Source organism: Tinamus guttatus, unplaced genomic scaffold, assembly GCF_059628265.1.
Source record: "Tinamus guttatus ecotype Peru unplaced genomic scaffold, ASM5962826v1 Tinamus_guttatus_pri_ptg000464l, whole genome shotgun sequence".
NCBI lineage: Eukaryota > Metazoa > Chordata > Aves > Tinamiformes > Tinamidae > Tinamus > Tinamus guttatus.
This window is the reverse complement of record NW_028288998.1, coordinates 164,269-187,826: the sequence shown is the minus strand read 5'-3', so window position 1 is coordinate 187,826 and position 23,558 is coordinate 164,269. Positions and strand designations below refer to the sequence as shown.

Sequence of the window (23,558 nt, the reverse complement as noted above, 5' to 3'; positions counted from 1 at the left end):
TTAAAGCATCTTGAAGGGTGCAGTGTCTCTCACTGCACCCTTCCTCTTTACAGCCTTACAGAACTTGGCCACAAACACTGTGCTGTCAGAGATGCTTATGGGAAGCAGTACATTACAAAATTTAACAGTGTAGAAATAAATGACCAGAGGATTTTCTAGGAAACTGTGGAATAGAAATCAAAATGGGCATTCTCCTATATTAGCACCACTGCTAAATCCTGTCACGAAGCATAAAATAGGAGGTCTAGTATTTGGGAATTGGTAAGACTCTATACAGAGAGTGATGCAAGTCCATCAGAGCATGCTGAGAACCATAAAGGCATAGGAAGCTTGAGCATGGCCAAGACCTTCACTAACATATCCAAAGACTGAGCCAGTGTGGTCTTTCTCATCCTTGTTTTCAGCAGAGGGAGCACTGCCCAGGAAAGACTTTTGTGCTATCCTGCCCATTAATTTCTCCTGCATTGGCTTTGTGAATCACTGCTGTTTGTAATACGGCTGTCACTGTGATCATAGTAAGGCTGTAGAAGATATTTGTTACCATGACCCTTTTTATAGGGCTTCTTGATGAGACATTGGATGCACACCAAAGCACATGAGTTGGCAGAGGTGTAGATGGGGATATATCAGGGCACATGGGGCTGAAGATACCCATCCACTGTTAACTTCTTACACTATTCAATGTTGTTTGGTGCTGGAGTAACAGCAGTCCTGATCTGGGATTTTACCTCTGGAAACTAATGTTCCTAGGCCCTTACCTTTTGTGATTGTAGCTCTTCAATGTCAGCACCATAATTTCTGGTCAAGATTTGTAATGTCATGCAGTGGCTGACCTCTTCTCAGGAAAAGCCAATGCAAAATTTGAAGATGCCTTGCTGCAAAGATCGTGAATAGGCCTGTTCTGTGCTCTCTGAAACAGCCTGCTCCAGTACAGAGAGCCAGTCTGAGAGCCAGACAGTCTCTACTTTGCTTCATCACAACCATATCCTTTCCTCCTTCTTGACCTCACTCTCTCTCCTAGGATAATGCCTCTTTTTCTGCCACTGGTCTGTGTACTCTTTTTCCATAATTAGACAGATAAACCTACCCCATTTTTTTTTTCCAAAAACAAAAACAGCATTGCAACCTTCTCATGTTCATTACTTCTGTACCTTCCTCCAACTGCTGCCCAAACTTTGCATCTTTAAAGGCCTTCTCTCATGCTTTCTGCTCTTTACTCCCTCGGCAGTTACCTGTAGTGTCATATCCTTACTTGAATTCTGTTTCTGTTCTCTCACAGTCATGTAGAGGCATGGAGGCATGTCCTCTCTTTGGTGAGAGGACAGTGAGCCAAGTCCCGTTATTCATGGCGGAGTGGTGTCTGAACTTTATAGAGGTGCAGGGAAAGAATGTGGGACAGCTAATGATTTTGCAGGGTGCTTGAACAGACATTCCTTATATAAAAATAATTGATTGTTGTCAAGCATAACAATCTTTTCTTGCTGTCAAGTGAAAGCAAATTGCACTGGCTTCACAAAAGTTCTTGGCAAGAATCAAGCCTTGAAATCTGGGCCCCATTTAACCATGCTCCAGAACTGTCTGTTCCATGGGAGACCAAATGCAAGAGAAAATATTTATATACAGGCTGTCCCATTGTATAACAGCCATCTTATAGCAGTCAAAGACCAGGCAGAACACATAAGAAATTGCCAGTTCTTATTAAGATTGGCACAGGATATTCATTCACTCTAACAGGCTTTCTCATGCAACTTCTTGTTGTTTTGCATCCAGCTTTAACTGGGCATCTTTCTGCATTCTGTCAGTATCCTCTCAGTCTAAGAGCACCCAGACTCATGCTCAAATCACAGGACATAATAATTTTACTGGGAGATGGACAGGGATCATAAAGAAAAGCTATGTTCTGGCCTGATCCCTGAAGATACTGAAATTGTAGCTCTCTGTAGCTCACACAAGTGCCTGCAGAAGTATAGGAACTGCAACCAAGGCTGTTTCCCCCATCTGTGTTCTGTGGTTCTCCACCACAATTTTAAATGGACTACCAACTCACATGTTCAAAGTTGTCCAATATTATTCTACAAACAAAATGCAAAAGGAATCTAACCCTGGAATGATTAAAAAAAAAAAAAAAGTCTAAGATTCTTTTCAGTTTTAGGGTAGGTTGGCGGCTAGTAATAACCCTTAAAGGTAGGACTAAAAAACTGTTGTTGGAGGTGGCATCTCACTGCTGCTTGGTGCTAAAGCCAGATTGATTTAGCTGACTAAAATAACTGTCAGGCTGGTAGTATGCACGTGGCAAAGAGAGTCTCTCAGCTGTTGGTCTGTGCTGTTTAGTATGGCAGGATGTTTTCCTTGTGTAAGACTGAGAATGAGTGGCAGTGTGTTCTGGCCATCATTTTCAGTCCTCTACCAAAGGGTGGCACTGTAATTGCAACAGCAGCTGTTTCTATCACATCTGAAATTTCTCATTCCCAAGTCAGTGCTGTTCTTCCTGCATCACTCGTCCATGAAGTGAAAATTGCTGAATTGCTGTTGCTCTGCAGGTGGCAGGGCTTCTTTGATATCCTACTCCCATTCATTGTTAGTGCCAGGACGCCTTTAACTCTTTTAGGCCTAGCATTCTCATACAAATGCTGCTCTCAAGAGCATGTCAGGACTGTATTTCTGTTCACATTCTGTGCATAGAGCAAGAGGCTACAGTCCTGGTTTTGGAAGTATCTAGCAATCCCGATTATCAGTGCCTAGTCGCTGGTGATTAATTCTATATCAATAAGTATTTTGGGAGTAGTTATGAGATCTGTGTGTCCAGATTATAATTGCAGCACTTTTCAAACAGAACATTGAGATAAATGTTGGTAGATTTACAAAGCTACTCTAGAGATGTGGATCAGCCATGACAGGTCCTATGGCACGTTATCAAATTTACCCACAGTATCATAGTTTAGCTGGTTTCAAAGTGCTCTGGACAGTGCTCCAAGATCTAGGTTTTGTGAGAACTGACATTAAGGATGCCATTGTTGCAGCAGAATAATGCAAATGTAGAAAATACAAACTTTTCACTGAACAGGATTTTGCTTTCCCGCTCCCAATAGCATGCATTTATTTCCCTTGGAGCATACGGATATTAATTTATTTCTTTGTTCCTTCTTTCTTAGATACTCATATGCGGAGCACATGCTATGGAGGCATCAAAAAAGGAATATGTGTCCGTCCTTTTCCTGGTGCTGTGACAAAGTCTGAATGTTGCTGTGCCAATCCTGACTATGGCTTTGGGGAACCATGTCATCCCTGCCCTGCCAAAAACTCAGGTAAAATTTCGTGTTTCGTTTAATAAAGCAGTGAACGTTGCTTAAAAAAAAATAAAGCAGGTATGTATTGCCTTTAAAGGAATTGGATAGTGTACTTAATGAAACTGCCCGTTCTTTTTTTCTTCTTTCAAAAAACACTTTGCTGGTATTTGATACTGAGTGTATGTATTGCAGTGTTGTTTAGGGTGAAACAAGTTCCAGAGCTGGTCAGACTGTGACAAGAGTTAGGATGAAACCAGATGACCCAGATAGGATGAGGCTAGGTCCCTGATTTAAGTAAAGGCTATAAGTATAGATTCACTGACAAAGTTATTTGTAGGTTTCCTAATCAAAGCAATCCAATTTAAAGGTGCAGGTCATTTTCAGTTTACAAATTTATATTTTATTTTACAGAGATCCGTTTAAAATATACTTGAAATGAGAACTCATATCGCATTTTGGGTAATAGTTTTATTCAGTGTCACATCCTGATGTTGCAGAATCTGTGAGCTATTTTGAAATAGGTGAAGTAGAAATTACTAAGGTTGAAAATAATAGCTTTAGATGGTACCATCAAGATTAGAATGGAATTACACTAGTGCTTCAAAAGAATTATCAGATTTCATTTTTGTGTATATGTGAAACTTCAGAATGGAATAATGCGAGACATGTAGCTATATTGACAAGAAATAGTTTGTGTGAATGGTGGCATTTCACTAGTTATTTTGTGCAAAAATTATCTTAGAAATCAAAGATCGAGTGGATTTGACTTAGATCAAACACTGCAAATAACATGTTTTCTTTTTTTTCTGCCTCTCTTGCTTCTCCTGAGTAGCTGAATTCCATGGCTTGTGTAGCAGCGGAATAGGTATTACTGTGGATGGAAGAGGTATGTTGCTTTTTTTCTTTCAGTCCATACAGACTAAGGTTAAAAAAAATACTCAGAAATGTTTCTGTAAAGTACTTGGAAAACAACTGTCTTTCCCCTCAAGATAGCAAGTATTGCTTTTAAAACTTTTAGTACTTTCTTAAGAAAAAATGATGTCTAAAGGAAAGGTTAAAATTCATTTTCAACAACCTTTCATTTCTTTTTCCAACTCCAGAAAAAAAAAAAAAGCTATATCCATTTTAAGGCCCCACCACATTTGTTTGTTTGCAAGAACAAGGCATTTCTACCTTATTTTGGGAATAACAGAAGTCGCTTATATTACAGCTGTTTTTCTGTCTGTTGGAGTAGTAAAGAGATTTTCCACTGCATACACAGTATTCAGTACATGAACCCTTTCCATCGAGGAATCATTTCTCTGATGAAATAAGAAGAACAACAACAAGACAAACTCCTAAAAAAATTCTGAAAGTGATTCAGTTTTTGTAACTTATGAGTACTTAGTAGTAACGGTACCGAGCACAATTGTAGTGTCGGAAATTTCGAGGCATTGACTAATTTTTCCACGTGCAGAGGAAGGGTGATTTTTCAAATGCTAGCTGAGCTGGATCTGAGGTGTCGGGGCTGCATGTGTAGCAGCTATAAATAAGTAGAAGAAAGAATGGTGGTAGCATTACAATTTAGTAATAGTTTTCAGATGAATTAATAAATTTACAGCTAAATTAAAGTACATACTGTGTTTTTTCATGCATTTCATGTATATAGCTTTTCCTTAACAAAATTGTTCATATCCACATTAGCATCAAGGCTCCTATTCAGTCTAGCAGGAACTGAATAAGACCCTCTGCTACTATACTTTGTAACAGCCTACTTTGAAAAATAGTTCCGTGATCAAAGAAGTTCTGTTTCTGTTCAGTAGTGTAAGTACATAGGGATTGTTTTATCTTTTTTGAGTTCATTCTTTCATCTCTTGCCAAGTTTGTAAGTAATCTGAAGTACACAGAGTTTGTAAATTCGCTCAGCTTTTGTTTCAGTGAATTATACAGTGAATTATACAAGGTCCACCAGATTCTTTTAGAGACTCTGTAAATCTTGCAGAGAACTAATGGTAGTGCACCATAAAACTGTTGTACCAAATGTATCTGACTCAGAATTCACATGAAATCTGGACAGAGGTTATACATTTTGTTGGGTACCTCAAAAAATAATTCCTCACTAAAAATATAAAACTAATTTCAGTCTCCACAGAGTGCAAGAGAAAGACTATAATCTCTCTGTGATTTATGTGTAACTCAGGCTCTCTCTTTTAAAGTTTCTTAAGGAAACTATAATTTTCTGGCGGTCTTGCACAGCAACCTTGCAGAGGATTTTCTTGCTGTTGCTTCTATATCTATTTATGCCCAGGTATATCTTTTAGGAATTTTATTTCCTAAATGAAAGCGATCATGATCCTACACCAGAAGCTTAATAGTAATTCTGTTTTTTTTCCTCATGTTTTCTGATTATTAAGGGTGATTAGGAAAATACTCTGTCGATGAAGATCTTGTCGTTAACTTGTTAATTTAACTGCAGACCAACTCACCAGATCCATGCTGCTTTCTCTTTGCTATGAATAACAAGTCCAGCACTTTCATGTCTTCACATGAGAGGAATCTGGACATAGATAAAGATAGAGATCTCATGTTTTGCTTCAGTATGAAAAGTAAGGAGAAGAGCTGAACATTCTTGAAACAGTGAAGTGATAAGGAGAGATAATGTTGCAGCACTGCTTGGTGTGTCCCAAATTGGTGTCCATACAAACAAGTTTTGTAAACTACAGAAAACCTTATACTCAAAGAAAAACTTAAAGCTGAAAATATTACACAAATTTATATTTTCTTATGAAATTTTCAGATTTCTTATAGCTTTTCCAGTTTAAACCAGAGATTTTTCCAAATGTGTATCTGGTACATGTAAGTCATAGGGAAGATTCTGATTTAAGCTACACTGTGATTAAAGAGAACCTTAATTAAGTCCTTTATTAGAAGTTTAGCAGGACAAGTGTAAAATAAGAATTTTATGAAGCCAAAACTGGCCAGCTCCCCTACTATTCTTTCTGGTATTTGTGAGGGAAGCTGTTTAAAGTAATGGGCCTACCATATTGGAAAAAATAACTTAATGTTGAAGGCAAAAGATATTAAAAATAGCATGTCCCTGGTCTTAGAGTTCATATGTCTATTTTGGAATTTTCCAACTATAGCAGAAGTTTTATATGGGACTGTAGATTTAGGGAATATATCTCATTCATCACTCTATTCTGTCCATCCAAGAAAAAAAATATAATTTCCAGTGAGTTCTGGAATTTCTATAATACTAGACTGAATATTTTGTGATATTGACCATCACTGAATATTTGAATTGTCAGTAAATTCTAACTTCTTAGCTAGACCATTTAACCATGAACATGTGGTACAAAAGTAGATATTTTGCATGCTCATTTTCTTACATACACATAGTCTCCTATAGATTTAGTTTGGAAAGTATGCCTGGAGGTCATCCAAACCATTCTTTCAATAATAGCAGGACTAATTTTAGAGTTCCACTAGGTTTCTCAAAGTCTTGTCCACTGAGTGGGGAAAATGTTCAAGATGGAGAGTTCCTAACACCTCTCCAGGCAGTCTACTCAAGTGCTTAACCACTCTCGTGAGGAAGACTTTCAGGAAGTCGGACTCTCAGGAAGACTTTCTTCCCTATGCCCGACAAAATTTCCCCCTGTTGTAACTCTTAATTTGTCTTTTACCCTGTCATTGTGCACCTCAGGGAAGAATCTGACTCCTTCTTCTCTGTGATCACCTGCAAAACATCAGACAACTCTTATCACATCCCTCTCTAGTCTTCTCCTTTGCTAGCTAAACAAGCCCATTTACCTCTGTCTCCCCTCACACATCGTGAGCTTCAGCTCCTCAATGAACTTAGAAAACCTTTGCTGGACTCTTTCAAATCTGTTGATACCTTTGTCAGACAGAGTAACCTAAAACTAGACACAGTATTTCAGATGTGGTCTCACCACTGCTAAGTGGAAAGGACTAGCACTATGGCTATACCACTGCAGTAACCTTGCTCTGAATCACAGTCGGAACCTTCAACATGACAGATGCTCCACTCAATTTGTCTGTTTATCACAGGATAAGACTTTTCATATCTTTTGGTATATAGTTGGTTTTTGTATTTCTTTGTATTCTGCGTTGTATTAATACAGATATTAATGAGTGTGCACTGGATCCTGATATTTGTTCCAATGGAATTTGTGAAAACTTGCGTGGCAGCTATCGTTGTAACTGTAACAGTGGCTATGAACCTGATCCTTCTGGAAGGAACTGTGTGGGTAAGTTGTATGATTAGTTTTTTATTGTCAAATAACTCATTGCTCCACTCATGCTAGTTTTAATGGGTAGAACTTAGGTAAATGTCTGCCTTACAATCTGTATATACCTAAAATGAAAGCAGACAAAATCTTGTGTAAAAATACTTTTTCCAGTCATTGTATAGACAATATCTTTAATGGAATATGTTCCTGTTATTTTGTTTTTCTTTTTAATAACTGTTTGTCTAGAAAATGTGAGTAGGAGATATCACTGCAAAACTAAATATAATTTTCTTATATGTATGGATGTGTTTGTGTATGTTTTAATGCATGTTTCTAAACAGCTCCATATTGCTTCGAGTTTCTAAAGTTGGATCATTTCAGGGTTGGATGATAATTTGCCAAGATATGAAGGTCATAACTTAGCATATTAAAATATAACAGGTGGCTACTATTGTAATAGTTAGCAAGAGCTAGTGACCCATGTACACAGTCTCTGCAGCAGGCAGTAATTCATAATGTGTCTAAATTCCATGAGTACAGTGCAGTGGATTGCTTCATATCAAATCTTGTAATTTCCAAATGTTTCAGCTTGTGAAGAAAGCAATAACCCACTCTTAGAATTTTCCAGTATACAGTAGTAGAAATGTTTCTTTTCATCTGCTTGACTTTAAGAAATTTTAGAGGTAATTACTTTGTAAATGCCCTAAATATGACCTTTTGGCAGGAAATGCCAAAAGCTCCAGTAGAAAACTCTGATAGAAAACTGGTCTTTTTAATAGTTTGTATATATTCCCTTTTCAAATTTATTTTTGTGTCATGCAATTTTATTCACTGATGGTTGGAATTTTGTAAGTGCTGATAAAGATATAAATATGTTTAATTATATACTTTAAAATAACCAAGAGAATGCATTTATTCTAAGATGTGAGCATTTTACTAAAAAAACATAATTGCCACTCAGATAAAAGTAACTTATTTGTTTTAAAAAACAGGTTATTTGCAAGTTATATTCCCTTCATTGTTAGTGAAAAACTATTTTTCACAGAAAACAGGATTTGAGCAGTAATTTAATGCATCCTTACTTGCAAAAAAAGAAAAATTAAAAAAAACTCTTTAAATACATTGAACACATTGCCTAATTTGATAACAAAATAGACTATAATGTTGCTGATAAAGTCATGCAATTAGCAAAGATCTCAAAGTCTTTCCAAGAAAAAACACGATGATCTTTGTAAGACTGAACATGAAATATATTTACAGCCTGCTAGTGAAAATCTTTACGTATAAAATAGAATTTTTGATAATAAAATTGAATGCCTTTTGAAGCTAATAATTCACTTTTTTTTTTCCTTGTTTAGCTACTTAGTATAGAAAACTTTATCTGGCAGCCTAATTGTTGCTACTGAAAGCCACGGCAGAAAAAGGCAGTTTAGGGTATTGGCTTTCACTGATGCGTCCAACTGATTTTTTTCCAGACATTGATGAATGTTCAGTGAATGGACTGCTGTGTGATAATGGGCTCTGTCGAAACACCCCTGGAAGTTACAGCTGCACTTGTCCAAAGGGTTACGTGTTCAGTACTGAGACAGACACATGTGAAGGTGAGAGATTTTTGAGCTGCAGTCTGCAAGAACTTTATTACTCGTTATTTAAGGCTAAAGTTAAATGATCAAGAAAGATTCAGGCTGATGGCAAAAACCATCAGAAGAAGATTGGGCTAAAATATAGCATAACTCATTGCGTCTCTCTTGTGATTTCTCTGTTTTTGTTTGTGTGGGTTTTTTTTTTAATACCCTGAGTCTAGATATTGAGGTTCTATCCAAATAATGAGTTCATTTTTATATGAAGTATTTTACTTTGTTTAGGCAAAACAATTTGAAAAGAGTGTAAAAGGGAATATGAACTTCTCTTGGAATGGGGAGACCTAGTTTATCAGTTAGTTTGGGAAATTTGTCTATTTCTAGTTTCCTTTCACTATGTAGTGATAGTTAACTCTAGATCAAATTCTAGTACTTGTAATGTTTAGGAGGTGTTTTGAGTTCTGACATCTGGATGTTACTGCTTACTGATATTAAAATTGTCCTTTATTTTCACAGTATATAATCTATAATCAAAGTTGCTTTCCTAATTTGCTAGAGGACACAGATGCTAGCTCAAGCAAAATGTCATGCTACAGAAAATAATGGGAGGTTTGGATTATTTAAAAAAATAAATAAATTAAGACCCGGACGAAAAGGAAGTTGAATAGAAATGGAATTTTTGAATAGCATTCAGAGTAGTAGAATTCTGCAAGTTTTCTGCACTACTTGTGATATTGTTCCATGGTTTGTAAGTCTCAGTATGGTAAGAAAGTTTCCATAGTCGGTAGTTTTGTGCTGAGTGAATGATCTGGAAGTTATAATTCTTGGTTTTGGAATGCCTGTTGTAGGAACAAATGTCATCTTCCAGATTTTTCTGGAGCAGCAGAAGACCTTATGATCCTCAGCTGCTTGTTATTACTGATCAGCCAGAATTTATTACTGTACAGTTAAACAAACAAAATGTAAAGTGGAAGCACTCTTTAAACAGTTCTTGCTGTGTGAGATCAATCAGGTTAACGTAAGCTGTCTTCATCAGCAGCGTGTGCTGAGCAAGATAACTTAGCACCAAAGCAAGTGAGGAACACGCTTGTGTTCCTTGCCAGTTTTCAGCTCAGGAGTGGAAGCAAGCAACATGGGGCAATAATGTTTTGAAAGCTCCAAATGTTTGGAAAGTGAACATGTGCTTACACTCAAAACATCTCATGAAATGGTTCAGTTTTTGGCAGCATCAAATCATTTACCTCTTCACCTCCTCCTTTCAAAAGGAATTATGTTTCTTTATATTTGAGAACATGTGTGCTTCAAAGGCCACATGTAAAATTTTATATGTTAAAGATTACAGATTAGCAGCACTTTCTCAGAGCTTTTCTTATGTCATACCCTATGGATTTGTAGCACTCTTTCAGTATGTTGTCCCACTGCCTAGGATCTGCTTACAGTGCCATAGTACTTGCCCCTTGCCACATTTTTTTTTATATATAATTAGGTTAAAATAGAGAAACTATGCAAGAAGATATTTGTAGAAATCTCAATAGCAAGTCCACTTTTAACAGCATCTTAGGTAATTTTTTTAAGGAATGTGGCAGCTTCAGTGCCTTATCTAAATGAAACCAATGCATTTCTAATATTACCAGTTTATTATCATTTGTAAAAGCATGATTAGTGAACCTGTACTATTTGTTTATACTAGCACAGTACAGAGCTTATGGCAGTTGCCCCATAAAACAGGTACAGCCTGTACAGCCATTTTTTACAAATTGAAAAGACATGAAGTGAAGGTAGAAAATGAACCCAAAACCTTCTTTATGTGTGTTTTTATGTAAATTTAAATATATTCCTTCATCAAAGAATAGTTACTGGAAAGGCCTTTGAGTTCATAGGTGAGGCTATCCAGATTTTTGTTTGTTCTTTTGAGGGAGTATTGCATTTAATTAGTTCATTTAATCTCTCATTTCTTTTTTAACTAGAAATGTTGACATTTTTCAATAATTATAAAAGAACATATATTTGGATGTATTTGCAATATTTTTGCTGTGGCTAATGCAAAGACTAATGAAATAATATAAGATAGTATTCCAAAAGAATACTAGATTCAGATTTCTGAATCTCATATGTCTGCTGAACACTGAGTGGTGATAACATACTAGAACATGAGCTCTACAGTAAATTTATAATAATAAGCCATGTTTTATTAATGTTAAGAAAAATCTATTTTCTCATTCGCAAAAAAAAGGGGATTAAAATTTCAGAGTTGTAACAATATTTTTTTCTGAACATTAATATTTAAAAGGAGTCACCATAAAATACTTCTTGCTCATTGTCTCTCTGCAACAGAATCTGAAGAATTTTCAGTTCCTTTAAACATTGCCATATATATTAGCTTACATACATATGTTACAAAGAATATGTCATCTCTATCTTGAGTCTAGCAGTTATATTGAAATGTAGATGTAGCTGACAAGAAAAAAAAAAAGAGAGATTCAGGAATGGCTTGGCCTAAAGCTGTCCATATAAACTATAAAATCTATTACACATTTTCTGAAGTTGAGCGGCTTGGCAGTTTGAGGAATAAGTTCATCTCCTTCCATCCAAATTGTGTTTTCAAAGAAACCCTAAGTAATTCACTTTGGAGACACAAGCTCACTAGCTGTAAAAAAATGCTCTAGACAGTAGCTTTGTGTTGTGTTCAGAGATTGGTCAGATGTGTATTACTCATCAGTATATTTTTAATTAATATGACTGTCATCAGTAACCATGAAAAAACAGCAAAAACCTTTCTGTTTTTATTTATAGTTCAGTTGAAAATATTTTATCAATTCATTGCCAGGCGGTGCAGGAGGGAGTTGTTCAAGCCTTCGGAGTCTGCGAAAGCTGAAATTTTTACAACAAGCTCTGTGGCTTAGATTGTGTTTCCAGTGACATAAGTAGTTAAATGTAAACCAGATGTGCTTTGAAGTTTACTTCCAGGAATGTACACTGGACTGCTTCAGTTTTTGTTCCTGGGGCATTTATAATATACATTCACTTTACTTTAGAAGAAAAAAAGGTTTTAAGAAAAGATCTGGTAAATATTTTTATATATAGTTGCTTTTTATTTTGAATAGAAAGCAGTTCTTAAAATCAATTTATTTTCTTGCTCACTGTTTTTAAAATTGGCATTTCATATTCTTATAGAAGGATGTATGGAAACAATTTTTGACATTTGTTTACATTGTGCATATGATACTCCTTTGCCCTGATTCAGCAAAACAGTGTTGGTGAAGTGCATTCATCTTTAAATGCTTTTTTTTCTGAATGAGAGTTTTGGAGAGTCGTCGGTGCAATATTACAAGCCTGTTAATACCCCAAAGTATAGAGTTTATTGTTGTTTGTTTGTTTGTGGGCTTAGTGCCTCAGCATATCACATGCAGAAAGTAATATATTTTTTTGGGGGGGGCTAGGGATTTAAAGCATAGTCACACAATCATTTTATAAAGAACCGTACTGATGCAAGAGAATTTAGTGCCTCCAGATGTGCATATTCCAATCCTCTATGAAAGTTCTCCCAATTTTTTATCCTTGAAAAGAAATTGGATGAATGTTCCTTCACCTGTGTCAGGCATAAAGTAAAATGAAGAACATGGTTCAGTGATAACAGCTTTCCCTTGCCGCATTCTTAGCTGTATGTTTCTGCTGTTCTCATTCCAGAAAATGAATAGCAAATATTTTTCTATAGGATCCATGAAGCATTGGCAGTGGCACTAGGGAAGGTTTTGAACTGAGATTGGAATACAAAGGAAGAGGGAGGGATGGGAGGGAAATGTGCTTGGTGAATGTCAGCAATGTTATAGATTGACTCAGCACTATTCACAGAATCATAGAATCATTATGGTTGGAAAAGACCTTCAAGATCATCGAGTTCAACCGTAAGCCCCTCAACACCCTGCCTGATAAGCCATGTCCCTAAGCGTCTCATCCACAGGTATCTTGAACACTGCCAGAGATGGGGACTCCACCACTTGCATGGGCAGCCTGTTCCAAAGCTTCACCACACTTTCCATGTAAAAATTTTTCCTAATACTTAACCTGAACTTTCCCTCATACAATGTGGCAGAGCCACGCACCATGAGAGGCACTTCTCTCATTAAGGTATGTATTCAGTCCAAATTTTAGCAGAAATTGAGACTAAGTTGTTTGGCTTGTCTTGAAACAGAAATTCTCCTGGTCCAGAAAGCAGAAGAGTTACATGCATTATGATTCATTTATTTTTCCAGTTTTTGCTAGATGCTTGATTTGAATTGTTTCTTTTCCTCCTTTCATTTGTCTTTTGCCAGACAATGAAAGGCATATATAGTCCATGAAGTTAGGAGATTAGCTTTTCTCTTCATAGAGTGTTGTTGTACTTTAGGTGCTTTGGTCCCTTTCTTAGAATCATACAATCATAGAGTGCTTAGGGTTGGAAGGGACCTCTAGAGATCATCTAGTCCAACCCCCCTGCACACGCAGGGTCACCTAGAGCACGTGGCACAGGGTGGCATCCAAGTGGGTTCGGAAGATCTCCAGAGAAGGAGACTCCACAACCTCTCTGGGCAGCCTGTTCCAGTGCTCTGTCACCCTCACTGTTAAGAAATTTTTCCTTAAGTTCCTGTGGAACTTCTGGTGCTTCAGTTTCTGGCCGTTTCCTCTAGTTCTGTCGCTGGCCACCAGTGAAAAGAGGCCAGCACCATCCTCCTCACTGCCTCCCTTGAGGTACTTATAGACACTGATCAGGTCCCCTCTCAGCCTTCTCTTCTGGGCTGAACAGGCCCAGCTCCCTCAGCCTCTCCTCATAGGGCAGATGTTCCAGGCCCCTGATCATCCTTGTAGCCCTGCGCTGGACTCTCTCCAGCAGCTCCACATCCCTCTTGTACTGTGGGGCCCAGAACTGGACACAATATTCCAGAAACTTTACTTTACAATACTCCAGAAATACTTTATGTCTATAGATTCACTTATAATTAGTGTCAGTTTGCGGACTGAATTCCAACTGTGGGATTGCAATAAGTGGTGAGAATTTATTCTACATAGAGTTATGCAAGGTTATTTGACTGTGCCTTGAAGTATTTTCTGTTAAGTTCAACTTTCTTGTAAGCTCCAAACTTTTACCAATTACCCAAATTTTACTTTACTGGAAGCAAGTTAGTGAAAGGATCAGGGAAAGTTATAGATAGGCATAATAATCTAAAATATTTTGCATTTATAAGTACAAATAATGTTTGGGATAGTGGTAGCTATCTGCTTACATATTGTTTGATCTTGCACACTGGTTGTGTACATACACATGAGTCTTGTTGGGCTACCAGTTAAAATCATGTGACACTTTCTTTGAAAATCTCTTACTTTCAGTTTTAAATATCTTTTCTGGAATTTAACCATTTGAGTTGTAAAAAACATTTTGTTCATTCCCAAGAATGGATGGCTAGTGTAAAGATGTTTTGTATATTTAAAATATGTAAAGCTCGTGACCTTTTCTTTAAAAAGCTGCAGGTCCTTTATGCTTTTGCAGCTTAAACTTTTTCAGGGTTGTTGTGTCAGGATGATGCCTCCTTATTCATCCAAATATCTACGCATATTTGATCAAATTATAAGCTTGAGTTTACATGTGCTCCGTAGCAACTTTCTGAGCCCCTAGAGATTCTGTGCCAGTGATCACATCTGGGCCAGCATGGGTATTTCCCTGTATTTGCCTCGTAGCTGAAAGTAGAAATCCTATTTTTTTGGGTTGAGAATAGATCCTCTTATGCACTCAGATTGTGCAGTTAGAAGCTGATACTATGGCAAGCGAACTTAATTTGGACTTATCAGGAAAAGGCAATAATAGCGCAAGTGGACTGGCTGCAGATAGTTTCAGATGATCTAAATTATCTTATCATTAGCTTAATTATGGAGCTTGTTCATGAACCTATGCTTGCCAAAATCAATACTCTAAAACAGATGTTTTTCAGGTTTTCAGATGTTTTCATTGACTAAATTGATTTGGTGCGGGATCAGATAAATATTGAGAATGTGATGAAGTGGCAGGTGCATCTGAACTGACAGGGATGGAAGGTGGACCATGGTAACACTTAAACTTAGCTTAACTGTTGTGAGTTTCTCACCTTTAGGCAAGAGAATTCAGAGGAGAAAATCAAGGCATATATGGGTAATAAATTTAGTAATGTGCTGGACTTCATTCTTTGCAGAAATTTTGAAGTATGGGGTCTAAGGAAACCTTGTCTATCATTTTTTAGTGCTGCAGTGTGTCTGTTGAAGGTAGACTTCACTAAATATTCTAGTCAGTGACTATAAATGATGTATGAGGAATGTAAGGAGGAGCTATTGCAACTTCCTCTTTGCTGGACATAAAATTAGTAATACAGGATCTGACCAAAGATCCCTTGTTTCCCAGTGTTAGGCATAATGACAAAGCAGACATAAAATATTATTTTCCCCAAATACTTTTTGAATCTCTAACAATTAGTAGTTCGGGGACTTCCTAAGCCAGAAAGAGGGTCTTTGCATTTATTAAATCTCAGTTTATTTCTCTTCCCTGAACTTGTCCATGCTACTATTGACTCATGCAAGGTTCTAGCATTCTGGGGCAAGGTCCAACTTCACTACCTGTTGTGTGAAGAACCATTTCTTAAGTTGTTTTGTTACTAACATATTTCATTTGATGTATTTGTATCATAAGAGTCAGTGAACATTTAATGCCTTTGACAGGGAGAAGCTATATGTAGTCTTAATGTAGTTCACCTGTCCTTTTCATTTTTTCTCTCATTTTTAAAGCTAGTCAGGCTGTTGAAAGCAAGATGGCAGATGGAAAAGAAGAAAAAAAACGTGTCTTTCTCCTAAATCAGTTCTATACTGAGACTTATTCAACATATAGTACATATTTAAGATGACTTCTGTGCCTCTGTGTGATCTGTTTCTTATCATGGGAACAAGATATATGATTTCTCTGTAACTGCAGCACAGACTACCCTTTATTATCAGGTATTGCTGGCTAGGGAAAGACAGGTTAGGAAGGCAAGGTGCATGTCCTGGATAATAAAACCTTTGGTGATACAAGTTTGAAAATTACTTACGTGGAAGAGAAGCAATGCAGAGCAGAGCATCATTGGTAAGCTCTCTAGATGTTTTTTGTAAATCTGCTCAGATACCTCTATTTTGTGCTTCCCAGACTATTGGGTTAGTACACAAGCAGTGTCTGACCCATTCTGGCTCTCTACAGCACTATTCAATGCTGCACTTGACTTAATAAGCTAACATTGGCTGTGATGGGCAAGAACTCAGCCTGAGATAATACAACCAACTGTCTAAGTGGGCTGTTTGCAGGCAAACATGGAAACTGCATAATGCCCTGCAGAACACAGCATGCAGTGCTTACAGTAATGCAGAGCCAGCATGGCAGGTCAGGGCTTACCAGCTTCTTGTCTAGCTACACTGTTAGCCCAGTGCAGCCAGCCCTGGATGCTGTAGACACATGTTCATATAATACTCTGCCTTGACCTAATAAGCACTCCTACTTTTAATGTCTCTGCACCTGTGGTATGATTAATGTGGAGCCTGGATAATCCACAAGTTTAGAGTTGACTTCACGAACAAAAAAGCCCGCTATTCAAAACCTTCTGACATTTAAAGAAAAGTCCTCAAGGCTCTGTGTAGGAAATTAAACCCATTGACTAAGGGACTGTCAAACGTGGCCCTTGAATCAAGTGTTTGATTTGGGGATGAAAAGAGAAACCAGTTTCCTAAGTTTTATGATTTCTAGGTAATTTCCATCTCTTTTTTTTTAATACATATTTTATTTGATGAGTGTTTTAAAGACGTATTTTTTCCTATGACCTCAAAATTCCTTGAAAGAATAAATGCCTACTGTAATGAAGGCCTGATGCATCACAATGTACCAGAGAGCAAATAGTACCTTTTGTGTGAGTTGTTCAAGAGGAAGGGGTATTTTGATCTATCTTGAAAATGATCCATTGATGCTGTTAGTTTTTCCCATGCTTAAGTAGATGCTGAATTCGTTTGTAATTATTTTGTATTTGGCTATTTTAGTTTACAAATCTGGCAGCGTTGCTTAAGGGCTCCTGGAGCACATAAGCATGTGCTAAGCAGTTTCATTTCTGGCCCGCCAAAGGAGCTGTCTGTTTGGATTAGAATGTATAACTTCATTTAGGATCCAAATCAAAAAAATGAAATTGGTTGAGCTCAGGAAGAAGTGGTGGATATTCATCTGCAACTGTTCTTCGAAAGAATTTGCTAGTATTGTTTTAATTTTAAAACAAATTTCGCTTAAAAAATCAGCAAATAATAATCAGCAGGGACCCTATTCTTGCATGCAAACAGGCTTAGAAAACTCACACGGGTAGGAGGAGTTAGGGGCTAAAAAAGTACCATTTACAGTATTCCAGCTTCAACTCTTATTTCTTGAATACTTTCCAGGACTAGAGAATTGCAGCCAGCATTGTAGTATTTTGTTTCTGACAGATTTTTCTTGATTCTTCCAAAGCCTCATGGAGCCATAAATGACAGAAACAATAAGGTCTTTGTGCACAGCATGTCGTGGCTGGCAGTGCATTGCTTTCCAAGGAAGAAGAGTTTTGATTTCTCACTGGGCGGTTATAATTGACTCTGTAAAACTTTGTAGTCCAAGTTCTTGGGAGTTACTGTCTTTGTATAAAAGAGACATTTAATTAACACTTTCAAAATATGTGCTCCCATACACGTGAGCATACATACTAACTAGCTGTCACTACTTGCTTTGTGTGTCATAGTTTTTTTTTTTTAAAAAAAAAAAGAAGGAAAGAAAGAAGCCAAATATACCAGACATTCTGGCAAATCCTGGTCCACAGCAGTTTTTATATTGTATAATACTTTCCAGAAGTAAATTTCAGACCTAAAAGTATCTTTCCTTTCTGGATTATAGATATAAATGAATGTGAAAGCAGCCCGTGTGTCAATGGCGCCTGCAGGAACAATCTTGGTTCTTTCAATTGTGAGTGTTCACCTGGCAGCAAGCTGGACACTACTGGACTAATCTGCATAGGTGGGTCTTCTGTTTTTTTCTTTCTAACATGAAAAACATCGATCGTTAATAAGCAAGAAAATAATGTGTTCGGGTAATTCCTCTTTGAAGAAGACTACAATGTTTCTAATTGGACAGTTAAGTTTGATTGCTTCCTGAGAGCCAAACATAACACATGTGGATGTCCTAAACATAGTGAAAGTGTAAATTTGTGAGTACTGATTGATGGAAACCAATGGGGAGATATTATTGCTAATATGAATTATCATAATTCTCCCTGAAAACACAGTATGAGTAGAAGCACAGTCCAATACTTAACCATACAAATGGTCAAGTCCAATAATCCACTACTTGAGAATTTGAAATTGTAAAGGAGGATGCTTATTCAGTTCTTGGCCACTGAACCACTTTTAAATCTGAGATGAGAAAGTGAGTGTTACTGCTATAACATCTACTCAGAAGAAGCAGATGATATGAAAGCATAAACTGTGAAGACTGGTGTTCCTAGCCCTGAGGAAATTGCTGTAGCTTCTGCACAATTTCATATTTTACCTCTTTTTGTAGAAACATGATAAATAAAGGAGGGTAGCACAGGTCTGAAATTATCTACCTATGTAAATAAAATAAAAAAGTCTGTGTGTATTTGTATGTACACATATATAATATTAGTATATTTTACTAAGAATACTATAGCATTGAGAAAAAGCAGAACGGCACAAAGATTTTCCTAGAGCCAGCAGAAATAGTTGTCTCCCTTTGTAGGAGATCTTAAAGGGATGAAGATATCTGCCCTCATCAAGTACTCACAAGCTGCCATTGTTTCATCTAATGCAGTATATGTACGTAATGTAATTCACTATGGGATAAGTCAGACTAGAGTGCCACTGGTGTCTAAATAATGGTCTAAATAATATCTAAATCTCTGTTTTACCTGATATCGGTTTTGTCTGGTGCCCTTGGTTCAAAGTCCTTGCCTTGTCAAAATTTTCTAAAGACTGCAAATTGAAGGTAAAGTCTCAATTTCCATTTACTGGTAGAGTCTGCCCACATCTCTTCAGCATGGTTTATAATGGAATGTTACTTCTGTACCTAATTCTTCACTTAGAAGAATTCACTACTTTCCTGTAGTATTACTGATTTGTTCACGTAGTATTGTTTTCATTCTTTTTTGCATTAGTACATTTTTGTGATATATACATAGTAAATTACATTCTTTTTTTGAACTATTTTATTTTTAATCTTTCTTCAGTTATCACATATGAAGATGTTGTATGTTTATTAAGGGCCTAATTGTACATATGGTCTGGATTTAATTTATGGAGCAATTCCACTGGAAGGCTTACAGAGTAAGATCTTATTCAGCCTGAGTAGAAGTGATGAATAAAATTTCAGCAAAATAAGCATTTGAAGAATAATAGTAAAATTTTAATGACAGGAGCCACTGTGAGTCTAATTATGTCATCATTCATGTTGACCCACATTCTCTCAGGATAAAGTTTCTGTACTGCAAGTGAAAGTATGATGGGACAGAAGTATCCAAAGTACAAAAAAAGTTAAAATATGGAGCTGTACAGTTAGAGTCCTATTGTAAGATGTTTGACCTTGGCAAAATTCCCATTAGAATTTTTAGTGATGAAAGAAGGGCAGACTGACATATTAAATCATGAGTAAGGATTTGAAGGCTATAAGTAGTTTATTATGTGAAAAACTTACAAAACAGCCTTGTATGTTGTCTTAAATCTCTACAACAGAGAAAGATGTGTCCCCACGTAACCTCTGCAAAGGCTTGTTTACTGAATGCATTTGCCTAATTTTCTTAGCTGCTTGCTCCTGTGAAGCATTATTGTAGCATCAAATATAAAGTGCTTGTGCCAACATAAGTGTTGGCCCAAAACCAACAAAAATGTTTTTCTGGTGTGGAAATAACACGGAAGTGCATTATATTCTTTATAAAAATGATCAAATAGAAGAAGGTAATGTAGAAATACAAATATGTATCAATGAAATCAAGGGACAACAGTAGTGCAATGAAAAAGACTAGCACTGCATGGCTGTTAATTGTGCTTTTACAATTTATTGCTCATGCGTTTGCTCTGCTAGTTAACCTTATTGCTGATTTTCACTGCAGTTTTGGATATTGAAGTAGTATTTGAGGTTCATTTTGCCTATGTGTGACATAGGTGTGACATCATGTCTATGACACCATGTCTATGTGATAAATATAGACATGGAGAATTGTATGACTGGTGGATAGTTGTGAACGAAGGACTTCAGTCTGCGAGTATCTCTGGTTCCTTTGCTCAGTCTGCTCAGTAATCAGGTTGTGGAACTGAGTGGTCTGAGCCATTTTTATCCACTCAGTGTGCAGAAATTAGGCATAGATGTAAGCCATTTTTCCCTTTCTGTGACATTCAAAAGGTACAGGAAAAAAATGACTTGTTACAGTGACAGCAAGAGTTCGAGATACAACATTTGGGCCCAGAATTCAGCTCAGACCTTTAGCAAATACATGAGCCTGAGTTCAGCAGTTATCGCAAAAACATTCAACATAAATCTTGAATTATGTTGCATTCCTTTTGCTTTTACATCAACATATTTGCACATATTTGAGGATCGGAATTGGTTTTGAATCACACCTGTTTCAGTGTTGCATTGCCATTTTGAGAATTGTACATACACAGTGCAATTATATGGTGTGGTTAGTGATACTGCCAATATTTATAGATACACATATACACACACACAGACATATATATATACACATATGAATATGTAATGTTTGTTTTTATGCATTTTTAGTCTGTATTTTTGAAGTTCATACAGTGGACAAAGCAGTAGGCTGCCATCTGCTTATAGTATGCATATATTCTTCTTCAAGGCAGAATCAAAGGGATGGGAGCAGCAGAAAGAATTCTTTGATGCTGGATAATGAATATTTCACCAAAGAAAAAGTTACAGTGACTGCCCTTTGTAAATTTTGTCTGGACTAGAAGAGATTGTGTAAAATAAAGGAAATTAACTGATAGCCTGAACAAAGATAAAACAAGTGGACTTCAGCAGGATAATCTAGACACAGCTGGTGTGAACAAAGTCACTTGCTAGCTTGTATAGTTTAAATCATTTTTGACATACTGTTTTGACTTTTTGGTCCTATAAAGTTGTCTACTAAAAATGAATAACATTGTGTTCAAGACATTTCTACTGAATGAAGCTATAGAAGCATTATGATAATACAAAGCAGAACCATTCAGTGTATGGACCACAGCCTACATTCAGCTTAAAATAGCAGTTCAAGGTTCTTTAGTCCCTTCAGGTCCTCCAAATGTGGGACATCTGAGAAGAGGGCACATATCTGTTCCGTGACTATCCAAGAGCAGGTGCTGTTGGTCACTTTCTGCATTATGTCTTCCTTTAATCTTGTAATAATGATCCTTGGGGAGGCTTGCCTTCATCTACACTGTTAGTTAAAGGCAGATTGAGGACTGTGAAAATTGCCTTTTGTGCTCTGCTCTGCCCCTTATTGGTTTGTGCACTTGTTTCTTTGTGATGTTCTGCTCCGCATGCCTGAGAACATTAGTCTTTATAAATAAATACAACTGTTTTACACTCCACTATTCACAAAGTACATGGCCCAGTTTCTCGGACTGGTTCCAGTCACATTCTTGGGCCACATTCTCCTGTTACTTCAGCCAGAAACAGTTGTACTGTCTGTAATCCAAACAGTTCCATAACATGACAGTTTTGAAGACAAGTTCAAGTTTTTGAAAAAAAGTACACTGGAATGGTTCTATATCTTAAGCACAATACTCTACTGATACTAAGGTATCAGTAATATCAATCAACAACACCTTGGAGATGGTCTACACTTTTTTTTGGTATATATGTATATATACATATATTTGTTATACTCAAATCCTAAAAGCCAAATCCTATTCATCTCGCATTAGTTGTCTCATTAAATTCATCTGGGCCACTTGCTCAGCTTTGAACTCTGAACATGCACATGCAGTTAAACCTTTTCCAGGTTGACCTCCAAATCTGGGTTAGATATTTACAGATTGCTTTTGCTATCTGGTCACAAAGACTGTTTCCTGCTTCAAGGTATATTTTACCGTTTGATGTGTAAAATCACTAAATGTCCTAAGCATAAGTGCTGTAGATAGAACTTTAAAAATACCTGAATTACGACCTAACTTTGATTTTGAAAAGTGGCTTAGGTCCTGAAAGTGTAACTTTTAAGACTTGAAGATTTAGGTACCTAAAATAGAGTTTCAGAGGATTTCAGGCAGCAGAGCTTACATGTGACTGAAAATCTCTGCTTAGTGGCAGTTTAGCCTCGGCAACAGTCAGAAAGTGCTACTTGATTTGTCAGGACATGATCTGTAATTAACTTGTATTGAGCTGCTCAGGACTCAAAACCTGGGAATCCGTTTCATGACTCTGGAATTTGGTGCGCTGTGGCTGATTCTCAGGAGCAAAGAGTGGAAGATAATCCGGTGGGCATGTTCAGAGCACCCCTAATACATCACCAGCAGGACTGTGCCCCTAAGAGAACATAGCTGTACCCAAGTCTCCATCTTTTTTTATTGTTTTTTTTTTCTTTTATTTCTGACAAACCTGCAAGGTTAACTGGCTCACAGACGTGAGAGTGCCTGGATTTCATAACCCAGTGGTTTGCCAGTGAACTGCAAGGGAGATTCCCAGGTTCTAATCCCTGCCTTCCATGATTTTTATTTAATTTAGATTGAACAACTGCTAGATGAAAAAGAAAAAAGATATCCACAGTATTTGCTGTAAGATCTCTGCTACCTGTAGGACTGTAGGAATATAGAATATCTCTAGCAATACTCCCTGTTGATGACTTTTAACTGATAGTGCTCTTCTAATATAAAATGTGTATAAAATGATCCCTATTAATGTCTTCCTTTAAAAGGTGGCCTATGTTTCCACTGTACTCTCGCTATCAGTGGGCACAAGGAGATGCTGCTGTTTGCTGTGACAGTTCCATATTGTTTTCTGTTCCACTGCAGATAGCCTGAAGGGGACATGCTGGCTTAATATCCAGGACAGTCGTTGTGAAGTCAACATCAATGGTGCTACACTGAAATCTGAATGCTGTGCTACGCTAGGCGCCGCATGGGGCAGCCCTTGTGAGCAGTGTGAATTAGGTATGGTGCTGTGCTTTCATATCCTGCAGCTTTTGGGAGAAGAGTGGACGTATCACTAGATAGATTCTCATCAGTGTGGTTTTTTTCTCTAAAAAATACATATAAATATCTAATTTATATATTTGTTTATTTTTAATTGGAACAATAATTGCAGACATGAGTATCCTATCTAACAAACATGATGCAAAGAACATTCAACAAAGTTCTAACTGTGCAGTGAACCACCATTACCAGCATATAGGAAAGTAATGGATAAAGATTTAATT

General features: G+C 37.0%; 1 protein-coding gene across 3 annotated transcripts in view; it reads left to right on the top strand.

Annotated features, from left to right (window-relative positions):
* FBN2 (fibrillin 2) overlaps window positions 1-23,558 on the top strand; it is a 152,688-nt gene that overhangs the window by 69,474 nt on the left and 59,656 nt on the right. For all 3 annotated transcript variants that reach the window (XM_088532677.1, XM_088532676.1, XM_088532675.1), the window contains 6 exons: window positions 3,153-3,305; window positions 4,120-4,173; window positions 7,409-7,534; window positions 8,992-9,117; window positions 18,026-18,145; window positions 23,155-23,292. In XM_088532677.1, coding sequence (XP_088388803.1) covers window positions 3,153-3,305; window positions 4,120-4,173; window positions 7,409-7,534; window positions 8,992-9,117; window positions 18,026-18,145; window positions 23,155-23,292 — 717 coding nt within the window. The remainder of the gene's footprint in view (window positions 1-3,152; window positions 3,306-4,119; window positions 4,174-7,408; window positions 7,535-8,991; window positions 9,118-18,025; window positions 18,146-23,154; window positions 23,293-23,558) is intronic.